Source organism: Rhinatrema bivittatum, chromosome 12, assembly GCF_901001135.1.
Source record: "Rhinatrema bivittatum chromosome 12, aRhiBiv1.1, whole genome shotgun sequence".
Classification (NCBI taxonomy): domain Eukaryota; kingdom Metazoa; phylum Chordata; class Amphibia; order Gymnophiona; family Rhinatrematidae; genus Rhinatrema; species Rhinatrema bivittatum.
The window spans coordinates 15,642,023-15,655,742 of record NC_042626.1 but is presented as its reverse complement, the minus strand read 5'-3'; the positions used below and the strand labels follow the sequence as shown (position 1 = coordinate 15,655,742).

The 13,720-nt window shown below is 48.2% G+C and overlaps 1 protein-coding gene across 9 annotated transcripts in view; it reads left to right on the top strand.

Annotated features, from left to right (window-relative positions):
• Positions 1-13,720, top strand: part of NAV1 (neuron navigator 1) — a 290,127-nt gene that overhangs the window by 225,353 nt on the left and 51,054 nt on the right. For all 9 annotated transcript variants that reach the window (XM_029572140.1, XM_029572137.1, XM_029572134.1 and 6 more), the window contains 5 exons: positions 2,336-2,474; positions 3,850-4,141; positions 7,681-8,386; positions 9,150-9,575; positions 12,483-12,524. In XM_029572140.1, the coding sequence (XP_029428000.1) occupies positions 2,336-2,474; positions 3,850-4,141; positions 7,681-8,386; positions 9,150-9,575; positions 12,483-12,524 (1,605 nt within the window). The remainder of the gene's footprint in view (positions 1-2,335; positions 2,475-3,849; positions 4,142-7,680; positions 8,387-9,149; positions 9,576-12,482; positions 12,525-13,720) is intronic.

Sequence of the window (13,720 nt, the reverse complement as noted above, 5' to 3'; positions counted from 1 at the left end):
ACCAGATGTTCTCCACATCTGCATTTGTTGACAAAATATTTTTCTTTCTTTTTTTTTTTTTTTTGTTTTCTCTGAGCCTTCTCTCCTCTGGGATTCAGAAAAGACCAAGCCAACCAACCAAATGCCTCAGACTTTGCACCAAGGTGAACAATGTGTAGACAACAACTTTTCCCCAGTGCTGCTCTCTCCCTTTTCTCAGTAACTGTATGGTGGTTCCGGTCCTGGAGCCTCCCATTTCCACTGGGTCAGTTTTTCAGGGTAGCCACAGTGATCAGTTGATGTACGTCATGTCTAACAATCATGTTGGGTCGCATAAGTTGGCTACGAGGAGGACCAGATCCGGTGGTGGAGGAAGTTGCTTCTCCAGTATGCATCATACAGGGGAGAAAGTTCTGTGTCTGTCTAAAATATTTGCCAGTAGACCTTTTTTTTTTGAATATAAAGTTTTATTGACGTAATGAACAATACAGTAGTATACAAACCTTTTAAGAGCAATTTTCCATGAGCCATTTATCCAAGTCAGTTGACCTGTCTGAAAATGGTCTTCCTTCAGCCTAACAGTGTGCACGATCTTTCATAGTGCGAGTACTTTTAGCTGGACAAATTTTGCCCGTCTAAGAAAAGCGCTGAGTACTTTTTGAAACTTGACAGATTGACCCTTTAGTTTACGTGATGCATTTACAGTGCATCTGTCTGAAGGAGTCACAGAGACAAGAGTGAGTTTTGCACTTCCTGTCAATAAAAACCACACAGTCTTCCCTTCACCCCCCCGGGCAGTACCTGCTGCGGTAACCTGTTCTGGTCTCATGCGCATGAGAGCGCCGCTGGTGTACGCCAGCTCCGTTTACAGATATGCTGCAGGATGCATCGGAGAGCCATGAACCCCAGTACAGGGAGAAACGTTAGGTGGCCTGTGCACGATTGGTTCTCCTGTTGCGGCAGGTGTGTGCAACAGCACAGTGGGGGGTGACAGGAAGCTGCCGTCTGTTTCCTGTCTGGAACTGGGATGCGGAAATGGAGCAGCATCCCAGAACTGCAAATGTACACGAGGTCTGCGCGTGAGGGTGTGCGAAGCTTCTCTCTTTCTCTACGTGACCCCCCATAGTAGGGGAACTCTTTGTGCATTTCTAAGTAAAGGTGGAAAAGATGGTGCAAGTTCAGTTTTATTTTCACCGCTAAAACATGTAGGACAAAAAAGTGCATCCGCTTGCAAACTTGCCCTGTGTCTTTTTCTAGGAGGAAGATAACCACTTACAGGCCGATGCAATATCAGCGTGCATTAAAGGGGTGCTCATGATTGAGTGCCCGCTCCCTTATCGCGTGCTGATCCACCTCTCCGGGGCATCCAATGCTGCCGCTGTAAAATGGAAGCGCATGGGGAAATTGCGCGCCCCTAGAGCTTCCATGGCAGCGGGCACCCAGGAGAGGTGGCTGTCAGCCGGTTAGGAAATGGATGTTCAATTTTAGAGCATCCGTTTTCCTAACCTGACCACCAGCAAACTTTTTTTTTTTTTTTAATTTTGGGACATTTCTAATTTTTTAGTTCCTCTGACTTAATATCGCCAGGATATTAAGTTGGAGGAAGTACAGAAAACCAGTATTTTCTACTTTTCTGTACACTTTTTGGGCTCCTCCAAAATCAATTTTGATTAGTAAATTTTATTTAATTTTGATGACTAAAAATGTGTGGGGGGGAATAGATAATAGCGCTGATCACCGCAAATGCATGTTGATGAGGCTATTACCTACGCACGCAATTGGATGTGCATTTGGATGCACTAACCCCCATTTTGCATCCGGGGTTATGTCCAAAACGTGCGTCCAATCGCAGGTTAAACCGTGCGCACTGCAGGCAGCACACGGTATAGCATCAGTTAGTTGGCCAGAAAAATGGCATTTTTCTTTCTCCTTCTGATAATCCTCTCAACTGGATCCTTTTCAGTAGGTTAAGGTGTCTTCCTCTTTTTCTCACCTAATCTTCCTGGAATGCATTCAAAGTTTCACATCTGTTCATGGCATTGAATCAGCTGTGTCTGGAAACTAACTATAAGTGAGCTTATTGCAGGTCAGAGAAACTAGGTCTATGTTAAATAGTATTTATAGGCCCTTGGAGCAGCAGAGGATATGAGACCCTTCATTAATGCATGTTCCATGCTAGCAACAGATTAAACATGCTGGCATCATGCTTCGGGCCTACAAACCTAACCAAAATGCAGTTGTCTTGCTTGGGCTGGCTCTGTGCTGCCAAATCCCTGTGAGCCCTGGCACTCCCTGAGACATCGACCACATGTTCTCCAGATTCATTCCCTCTCTCTCTCTCTCTCTTGTGTTGCAGCTGGGACGAAAGCAGCTCCATCAGCAGTGGCCTCAGCGATGCCTCGGACAATCTCAGCTCGGAAGAGTTCAACGCCAGCTCCTCCCTCAACTCCCTGCCTTCCACCCCCACGGCTTCCCGCAGGAACTCTGCCATAGCTGTAGGTTGCTTCGCTCTCTCTGCCTTCCCATTTCATTGTAGCAATTTTTAAAGGCTCCAATATGATACTATTGAATTATCCATTAAGTGCATTTAACCTGGGTAAATATTGGCTTTTGAATATTGCTACGATTGTATGTTACGTTTACATTTTCCTTTGAAAATTGCCCTGATAGTAAGTAGGCATGCATGGGGGGGACAAGGAAAGGATTTACATATGCATACTTTACATTTTCAAAACTCAGGGTGTAAATCCACATGTAGAAGGTTTCTCCCTGCTGTCGAGCTTGCGTGGTGCAGGGGGTTCTGCGTGCAGCTGCCGATTTTCAAAACGGAATTTTGTGCATAAATCCGCTTTGAAAATTTCAGGCTAAAGTGCGGGCAGACTGTAGCCTCTGCAGGCTGTTTGAAAATGAGCCTCTTAAAATCACAATAGCACGTAAAGCACCTCTGAAATGGAAATTAATAATAAAATCACAGGCCCGCCAGCCAAACTCTCCAGCAGGTTTCATTTTGAAAAGATGGGGGGAGGGGGGCGGTGGCATTGCAGGGGCTGAAATTTGCAGGGTGAAATCGGGTGCGAGGCTTTAAAAATAAAGCCTCCCACTTTCCTGCCCCAATCTGTGCCCCCCCCCACCCTTTGCAGCAGGAGCGCTCGTCCCTGCAGAGGGGGAGGGTAATCTTCAACCTCCGATTTTACCCGACTGAAATCTTTTCGGAGATGCCCTCATTAGAGGGTAATTTTCCCGGGTGTTCCTGCGGGTAAGACAGGGAAATGGCTGACTGTAGAATTGCCCACCTGATAGGCCGAAAAGCTTACGCTCGTGCACTCTGCAGGTGTGGTACATTTACCCAGATGGAGCGGGAAGGGGGCTTCAGCTTTCATGCACGCTGTCGGATCTTCAGAAGCATGCGCCCGAAATTTCCCCAAACGCTTCTGCCCCGCGCACGTTGCGGCAGCTGCGGTCATGCGGGGGTAGTTTTGGCGGAGCACAGGCGTGCAAGTCCGCTCTGAAAATTGCAGCTTTGGCTGATTTTCTTCCATGGGCTGTCACAAAATCACCTCCTAAGAGGGCAGGCTTTGAAAGGATTCCCCACATGTAAATGGGGAGAAGGCCACACCCATCCCTCCCCCACCCCCGTCAACAGGGAAAATGGGCCGGCTCCGCACGGTGCATGACAGGGAGTTTATTTTTAAACTTCTGCGCTTATTACCCGGCACCTGCAAACTCTGGAGTAACGCTGGGGAGGCTGGAAATTGACCTCTTAGTGATTTTTTTTTTTTTTTGAAGGGGACCGATTTTTATTATTGTGTGGTTTTTATTGGTTCGCTGAGATCTGGTCTTTGACCAATTGTTTTTGGCTGAAACCCGCAGCTGCGCACGGACTCCGAGAAGCGCTCGCTGGTGGAGAGCGGGCTGAGCTGGTACAGCGAGTCGGAGGAGAAGGGCCCCGCCAAACTGGAGTACGACAGCGGGAGCCTGAAGACGGAGCATGCCTCCCGGTGGAGGCGGGAGCGCTCGGAGAGCTGCGAGGAGCCTGCCAAGAGCGAGGTGAAGAAGCCCGTCACCCTCGGGCAGCCGGGCTCTCTAAGGAAAGGCAAGAACCCCCCCGTGGCCATCACCTCTCCCATCACCCACACGTCGCAGAGCATGCTGAAGGTGGCAGGTAAGGAGACGGCGTCGCTACCCCCTCTGAGTCCGGCCGGCAAGCATGGCCAGGGCCAGCAGTAGAGTAGGAAACCTGGCCTCCGAGCGCCAGCAGCTCCTGTTGCTTTGGTGGAAACGCCAAATGAGGTTTTGAATCTCAGCCAGGGTTTCGCTTCACTACACTGAGCACACGCTGTGCTGGCTCCCGTGGGAGAGAGATCTCTCGTGCTTTTAATGTCAGGGTGGTCTGTTCAGACCCTTCCGAGCCTCTGGCATTCAGGGCGCTGCGTGCTGCATCTTGCTCAGACGTTCCAGTGTTTTCAGCTCATTTTATGTGTTTGTCTGAACTGAAAAGAAAATTAGATATCTCCAGTGGTGTACTAAGGGGGGGGGGGGGGTGAGGTCTGCCCTGGGTGACAGCTGGGAGGTCGGCGGCCGCGAGTGGATCCCATCCCGCTCGCACTAGAAGAGGAGGGAGGCTGCCGGGCCCTGAGCGGTGGAAGCACTGGGCGGCCGCCTAGAGCACCATGGATCTGGAGCCGGCAACTGCATAGCCTTTTCTTCTTCCTGCCCCTGCGCGGCCCGGAAGAGGAAGTGATGGGTCCCCGTGGGTGGGGAAAAAGGAAAGGTCATGCAGTCGCAGACCGAAGCAGGAGGAAGATCAGTGCATGTCCCAGGTTGCACGAAGAGGCAGCATTGGTGTTTGAGTGCACGTGGAGCAGCAACGGCACTGCCCCCCCTCCCCACCGCAAGTGCAGGTGGCAGAGCCGTACCAGCTCCCGCGCGGCCTCAAAAAAAAAAGAAAAGCCCCATCTGTCGCGGGGACTGAAGGAGGAAGCTGCTGCTGTGCTTCTGATGGGGAGTGGGGTAGGAAGTGAGAGAGAGTGTGTTTGTCTGTGTGTGTGTGTGCCTGTCTGAGAGAGTCTGTGTGTGTGTGTGTGTGTGTGCCTGTCTGAGAGAGTCTGTGTGTGTGTGTGTGTGTGCCTGTCTGAGAGAGTCTGTGTGTGTGTGTGTGTGTGTGCCTGTCTGAGAGAGTCTGTGTGTGTGTGTGTATGGGAGTGAGGGTGCATGTTTGTGTGTGAGAGAGGGAGCCAGTGTGCAGAGGTATATGAAAGTGTGTGCAGACGTATGAGGGAGAGGGGAACCGGAGATCACTGGGAGGAGGGGAGGGATGGAGAAGTGAATCTGGGGGGGGGGGGTGCCAAATACTTTAGGGACGTCACTGTGTATCTCTGAAATCCCTCCCCCCACCAAAATTACCCAGAGGTGATGTTGTACCTGCGCTTATGGAGAGCAAATTGTTCCACTCAGGGCGAGTGCTCATCTGACTGGACGCTTAGTGTCTGACCTGAGCTGGCCTGCCTTACCTGTGGCTGCTGGGGGTGTCCCCTTTCGGCTTTATGGGTTGAGCTGATGCTGAGAAGTTTTTGCTGTTTGGATGTAAAACGAATCGTGTCCCTTGGACCAGCGACACAGTCATCTTGAATTCTGAGCATGGGATGCACCCCAGTAATTATCCTGGGGTTAACCGCCCCGGGCCCAAGTGGGAGCACTGCGTCGTTGCTAATGCTTGCTTCACCCTGCCCCTTAAAAGACCAGCGGGTGGGAAGACTGGGGAGTCCTCGCGAAATGTATTTAATAATTTTCTGGTTTTTTTTTTTTGCTCTCCTGCCTATAAATGAACCTGCAGAAAAACACAAGTCTCTTAGTGCACCGCTTCGCCTCCCTCGGTCTCCTAGGGCAGGCTGTAAACTCGAGTCCCCGCACCAGTGCAGTGAAAGCGCTGCGCACCAGGGTGGTGATTTAATTATAGATTTTTTACAACATTCCTGGGCTTCCTTTCCTTCCCCGCCCGCTCCCCACAACCTCTCTTTTTATGAGCAGAGGGATGCACTAAACCGAAGGGGAACCGAAAGCAGTCGCCTTTTACACCGAACAGAAACTGCGAAGGCACAAAGCCGCCATGCATCCTTGCAAAGCACAATCAAATCGGCAGTAACCATTGCCCCAAAATGTCCCAAACTCCGATGTTTCTGTGAGGTGTAGCCCACCATTTAAATACAATGCACCTCCCCGGGACTTGTACGAGCCCCCTTCAGGCTTGTGCACAGTCGTGAGCCCTCGTGCCGGAACCCTGGAGGCCTGAGTTCATGTTGCTTGCTGTATTGGGGGGGGGGGGGGGGGAGGAAGGGGTGGTAATCTCGTTTTTGAGATGTTAATGCATGGCCAGGGCGCGCTCTCCAGCATAACTGCCCACGTGTACGGCTCTTCTCCCAAATGCCTGGACTGTTTAGGCCAAGTCAGAGAGAGTTTCCCCTTGAGGCAGGAGGGAGCGTGTCCTGAGGAAGTGTGAGCTGTAGGTGAATAGATGCTGTATTTAAGGGAAAGCCTCTTTTTGAACAATGCCTTTTTTCCCCCCCAGCAATCAGCTCCTTCAGGCACGGGGAGAGGCGGCTTCAGCGGCGTGGACGCTTGGCTTGTGTTCCAAGTGGTGAAGGGCAGCTAGGAGTAGGACGTTGCGGTCGAATCGGGACACAGTCTGGGTGCCGAAGGAAGGCCAGCTGGGGACACAGCCTCGTTCCTCCAGCCCCCTGTGCTCAGCTCTTTTAGTGTAGCATTTCCCAGAAGCCGCAGTGAGCCTGGAATCAAACTGGGCTCTTTCTCAGACCATGCTAGCTTTTCCCGGCATCAAGAGGTGGTGACGTGCCACACAGGGCCCTCTTCCTCTGCAGACGCGGACCTGCACGCTCTCAAACTCTCAGGCAGAGAAACGCCATTTGTGCAGTGTTGCCTCTTGGTCCCAGTAAAAGAAAGAGGGAACGTTGAAAGAGCCCGGCATTCTCCACCCGAGCCTCCCGCAGCCTTCGCGACTGTTCAGGGGAGTCCCTCTTCGACCGTACCGCTGCCTAAATAGAAACTCCCAAAGGGTGCAGATTTCGGGCAAGCAGATGACTTAAAGCCAAGCACTTAGTTTTTGTTTTTATATCAGATTAAGTTGCTTTCTCAAAAAAAAAAAAAAAAAAAGAGAAATGCAAAGAGCAAATTCCTTAGAAGGGTTTATGGATACATTTTTTCCTTTAAAGACTTGCAGCTTGGATTTGGGTGCAGTGAAGCAGGAAAGGGGATATTTTGCAGTTCCTCACCCAGATGTTATTTTTCTGAACATTTTTTTCTCAAGGCTTCTACTGGTGTGTTGCTGATGTGTAGGGTTAACCAGACAGCTCTAGGTCATCAGGAACAAGCTAACCCAGTCCTGGATTTGCCTCATTGCATGCTGGGACTTGAAGTCCTAATTGTCTTATTGATGACCCCAAGTAAATCCAGAACAACAAATCCATGCATGCAGTGGGGGGGGGGGGGGGGGGGGGGGGGGCAAGGCTGGGATCAGGCTGTAGCTTTTCTGGAGCCATCTGATAACCCTAGAGGCATGGGAAATCTTTCTGGGTCAGAGATGTATCCTGATTAGTAAGATACTTTTTCTGTCTTAAGGAGGCAGTCACACTGTTCTATGCTTTTAATTTGTTGGTTTCTGTTTTCCTCTCTTTTACAACTTGTCAGGTTCATGTAAGACAGAGGCAAAGGCCACAGATAAAACCAAACTTGCGGTAAAGAGCACAGGCTTGCAGCGTTCCTCCTCCGACGCAGGCAGAGACCATCGGGTAGCAGACGCCAAGAAGCCTCCATCTGGAATCACTCGGCCATCGACCTCCAACTCCTTTGGGTACAAGAAACCTCCTCCGGCAACCGGCACGGCAACTGTGATAACCGCAGGGGGTTCAGCAACCCTGGGCAAGATTCAGAAGTCTTCTGGGATCCCGGTCAAACCAACCAGCGGGAGGAAGACTAGTCTAGATGTCTCGAATGGCGGGGAGCCTGGTTTCCTTGCCCCAGGGGCACGATCTAACATTCAGTACCGAAGTTTGCCCCGGCCGGCAAAGTCCAGCTCCATGAGTGTGACCGGCGGGCGTGGAGGAACTCGCCCGGTCAGCAGCAACATCGACCCTAGCCTCCTTGGCGTCAAGCAAGGGGGCATTGCGGCGTCGCGCCTGAAGGAGCCCTCCAAGATCGGCACCGGCCGCACTCCTGCAGCCCCGGTGAACCAGACGGACAGAGAAAAGGAGAAAGCCAAAGCCAAGGCCGTGGCTCTGGACTCCGAATGCGGCTCTCTGAAGCCGATCTTGTCTGCCGACATTGGTGCTAAAGTTCCACCGTGCCACCAGCCTTCTGCCAAAATCTCCGAGGTGCCCCCGACGACTCCTGTCAGGTAGGGGCCGGTAGAGAGTTTCATCTAATTGCCGTCTTATATTCTGCATGACGTTTGGGCCCTATAAGCTTCTTCGTTCTCGAGCTGTTAGAAATCCACAATTATTCGCACTCCATTTCATCCAACACACTTTCTATTTGACGTTCAACCAGGTCTGGGTATGTATCTGTAGAGAAGGAGGAAAAATACTGGAGGAGGATGATAACTAGCAGATGAGATGGAGAATGGAAAAAGGCTGTGCAGACAAATATTAACAGAAAAATTAAGAATAAACCATTACATTCTGACACAAGATTTATCAAACCGAAAGGGGTTAATTGTCAAAGAGTTTAGGTACTAATTTTGGACCTTAAGCAAAATCATCTCCTTTGGAAACTGATTAGAGCTGAGTACCAACATTTTGAATCCTAAAAAGTAGGGTGGCTACAGGAGTGCAATTAAGAGAGGAAAAACTATCTATGGATACTCCCATAGGTGACAGTATCAAATTGGCTGGACAATGGGAATAGGGAGGGAGGGGGGAGTAGATTTTTAAAGAGCCACTGAGTGGTGACATTACTCAGTTAATTTTTCCTGGTTAATTTTGTCCAGATATCCAGCAGTAGCCAATCGACTAAAGCTGTGGCAGAATATCTGGTTAAATATATCTGCACAAACTTTGTGTGGTTAGATTTAAAGTGGCCATTTGTGTAGCTGCACTTAGATGGACAAATTGTAGCCTGTTCCCACCTTGCAATTTACATGTCTCTTTCCTTCCCTGTAGATCAACAGCTAAGACCTTTGGTAAGCCTTCTGCTTTGGCCAACTTGGACAAAGTCAACTCCAATAGCCTGGATTTGCCGTCTTCCACCGATGCCCCTCCACCACATGCCAGCAAGCTGCAGGATATCCACCCGGTGGCTTCTGCTGTGAGCAGTCACCTGACACCTTGCCTAACTCCCAGCCCTGCTCCAGTTCTCAACATCAACTCGGCCAGTTTCTCCCAGGGCTTGGAGCTCATGAGCAACTTCAGTGCCCCCAAAGAACCAAGGATGTACCCTAAGCTTTCCGGTCTACACAGGAGTATGGAGTCACTGCAAATGACCATGAGCGTGCCTGTTTCCTACCCAGTGACTGTCATGCCCATCTCAGGAGATGAGACAGGTGAAGCTGGCTGGTCTGGTAGCCTCAAGGCAACTCCGATTGACAGGTGAGAGGGAGTCTGATCTAATGGAGGCCGATATTCAGTGCTACTTAGCCAGATAAGTAGCAACTTATCTAACAAAGTGGCAGCCGCTGAATATCCAGCTATGTTATTCATACTTACCCGGTTGATTTAATTGGATATTCATATTTATCTGGTTAAGTTAATTGGATAAGCTAAAACTGCCATAAAGCAGTAGTGCCAAATATAGGGTTATTGGACAGCATATCCGTACTGTCGAATATGTAAGTTAATTAGATAAGTCTTATCCAGCTAACTTACATAGACATTTTCTTTTCAATATTGGGCTCATAGTGTTTTGGTGAGCTGTTTACTTAAGAATGGAGAAAATTATTGCAAGAAAGTCACCCGAATCTGCTCTTGTTAACTGTCTGGGAAAGGAAGGGTTAGAACGTTAGCGTTCTTGGCTAGAGATGCGTAGAGAGGTTGATTGCTGGTTAGCTGATGGGAAATATTGTCGCCTTCTGCTGTTTTGAAGCGGCCCTGGTTTTTAGAGTTGGAGCTTCTCCCGCTTTCGGGACAAAGCCTTTTGGAGGGTTTTGTACTATCTGTGGGATTTCTCTGCATTAGCTTTGGTTGTGCTGCGGGGTACCGAATGCCTCAGTAAGCCATTTCTTCAGAGATACTCTTTTTTTTGCTGTACACGAGGTGCATGAGAATGACTTCCCAGTCGAGTGCTGATCTGTAATATTCAGTATAAGTAGAGTTGCGGGTGGTTTCTAGAGAGGTTGTAAATCTGTAGTCCTTTGGGTGCAATATTTTGTTTTTTGCAGGCTGTTAAGAAGTAGATATCACTGTTGAGTTGTGCTTCCTTTCTCTTCGGCTGGTTGAGCTGACAAACCTTGCAGTAAATTGTGGCATCTTCCATCCTGTAGTATGTATGGTTCTAGTTGCGGTATTGATCAAGAAGATAAATGGATTCTTTGCAGATTGAGATACCTTTTATTGAAGCCCTCGAAAGAAATCCCAAAAAAGGGAGATAATGTAATAATGAAAAATCTGAATAAGTGAAACCCTTTCAAAAATTCTTATTTATGTTGATACGGAAAATATTAACAACTGCTTTAGAATGGGACCATCAAATAGATATGGTAGATTCTGTGATATTCAAAAAGAGCCTGCATTTAAGCCTTATAAGTAATCATAGGTTCATTGTACATCAGAATATTTTTTATGTATTGTATCATTTGCATTTTAAAAGAGCTTTAAATAATACTTCTCCCCTGCTTATACTATTCATTGTTCCTGTGTTTATGCTGTTTCTAGCAGCGAACAATATAAGCAGAAGAATGCAGTGGATAAGTGTTATTTAAAGCTCTTTTAAAATGCAAATGATGCAATATATGCAAAATAGTCTGTTGGACAATGGACCTACGAAATTATATAAGACTTAAATGCAGGCTCTTTTTGAAAACCACAGAACCTAGTGTTATGGTGGTCCCTTTCTAAAGGAATAAGAAATTGAGATTGTGAGCACTTTTTCTGATACCATCCCTGAGAGTTTGTTTGATAAAAAATAAAGTCTAAGTTATTGCTTTTGAGCAAATATCCTCAAAGATATCAAACAATTTCTATTTCATTAAGAATTTGAGGAAGTGAGCCATTGTTCTAAATTAATTACATTAGGTCCCTTTCTAAATACATATGTTGATATATTCGGTATCAGCATAAATATTTTTGAGTGAGGCCTTTTATTGAAGTGACACAAAAATAATCAAAAGAAATAGAATATGAGCTTTTGAAACCATATTTCTGTTCTTCAAACACAACTGAGCAGAGACCTGTATGATCTTGAAAGCTCATGTACGTCAACCTCTTTTACCCGTTCGTATGTTTAATTTAATAAAAGATATCAACTTGCAAAGAATCCAGTCCTCTGTAGGATCAACAAAGCAGCTAGGAATCGGCATTACCAAAACGCAGACTGCAGCACACAGGCAGTAGGGAGGGGGAAAGCATAGAAAAAGAATGAACAGCTGGCAAATTCTGGTAGCACATTGTAGAAAGTCTGGAAGATTTTGGTGAATCAGATAAGATGCCACAGGGTCATGGCTTCCATGACCTTCCTGACACACCTGCTGCCCTTCTGCAGAAGCAGCCAGCAAGCATTGGAGGAATCTCTGTGTCCCTTTGCCAGCGAGTCCTCTTAAGGGTGTTTTTGAAACGACTTGAAAATATTGACCTATGTTATCGTTTATATCGTTTGCATCCGAAACGAACGTAAATTTCGATAATGAAATTCCGTTTTGTTGCTGTTTTCTTGTATTTCTTCATATACCTGCAGTTTGGGAGAAAAAAATAATGCTGCCAAGTCTGATCTGCCTCACCCACACCATCTGTGTAGAACAAAGTGGCTCCAGCCAGCCTCTCCAACATCACAAAATCCACCCCCCTCCTTAATCAAATAACCCCCCCCCCCAAACCCCCCCACCCCCACACCAAGGCAGCAGAAGGATTTGCTCTTACCTGCTTCTGGCACCCAGCCATGCTCTGAAAATGCAACACAGCTTGAACCAAAGCGAGCCCATGCAGCCAGTGGAGCATTGTCAAAGCAATACTGGAAGCCAGGCTCGGCATGGGGAGATTTGGGACATTCTGGGAATTGGCGTGGGATTGGCTGGAGCCACTTTGTTTTATGGAGATTGGGGGGGGGGGGGAGGCCTGGCACTGACAGCCTTTTTTTTTAAATAAACATTGGCTGGATGGGTGGGAGAGGGAATCCAGGAAGGGGTCCCCTACACCTGGACAGTTCTGGATTTTATAAACACTGGGCGAGGAGGGAAACGGATCAGTTCAAACAATGTTAAACCACATAAAGCACACTTTGAGATAGGAACCCCTTATAGGAAAGTGCTGCCAAACTTACGCATACCTTGTTTTTAATTCCCACAGTTCTCAACGGGACAGGAACACGTTACCCAAGAAGGGACTGAGGTAAAATTCTTTGTTCTTCTGTTCTGGCAATCTAGAAAAGCCGGTTTTCACCCACTCCCTTTGCTTTGCAACGGGAATGGGTCCCCGCCAGGGAAATGAGAAACTTTGGTGCAGTGTCCGTGCTGCATGGCCACCTCGGCGACTGCGGGTTTGTTTCGGAAATGATAAATCGTAAACCTAGAGGGAAACAAATGAGGAGGCCTGCTAGATGACCATTTTCAGGCACAGTGGCTTCTGCCAGTAAAACATTCAGTACGTTCTCGGCTCTTTGATAAAGAAGCCCTTTCTCTGAAGGGGGTGAATCTTATTTCCCCTTCATCTTCGAGGATGTGACTCCTTGGTTTGTTCTGGGATTTAATGGTTTCCTGTGGGGTCCTTTGGTATGTTTTTCTGGAAGAGTCCGTAGGCGGCTGAACACTGTGTGTAAGAATTTTCATTGGTCTGCAGACACCCGTACAGATCCCCAGTGGTCTTCCTGAAGGGACACTGGTACGGGCAGCTGAGAAGTGGTGGAAATCTGCGCTGTCCACAGCTATCAAGCAGTCCCTTCCAGAAGGAGATGGTTAGAGGGGTGTTTTGGTTTCTTAATTGATTTCTCCCAGTTCCACAAGGATTTGCTTCCAAGTTGCACTCCCGATATATTTTAGTACAGCAGCTGTATGAATTGTTCTCTGGATTTGGCGCGTTGTGCTGAGAAGTGTTCCTATGGTGGTGATATGACTGTGGTAGCACAGACTGTGGTACCCCTGCGGGAATGCTCTGGGCTTTGACTTTTTCTAGTTCTTCTGAGTTTTAGCATCAACAACCAAGGATGCTGCAGGTGAGGAAGGAGGTACATTTAGGAGAACATGCCGAGGATTCGGACCTGGGATATGGAAGGGGAAAACAGACAGGGCATGAGGAAGCATAGACATAGAATTTTTGGTCTATCAGTTTCTTTCTGTGTATTTTGGGTTTCCAGTGCAATCAGAACCAGCCTCTCTTGGGCTATAGTACCATGAGCCCTCATTCCCACCACCCAGGGATGGTTTCCCCCCCCCCCCCCATCGCAGTGACTATTCCTGGCTGGGGCAACAGTCTGCAGCTCCTTCTGGAATGTGGCTAACTCGGATCCTAAGTTCGGCCACGAGGGGGCCAATGCACTAAAGAGCACAAACACTTTCACAAGCGTGAATTTGTGCTAAAAGGGCTCGTAG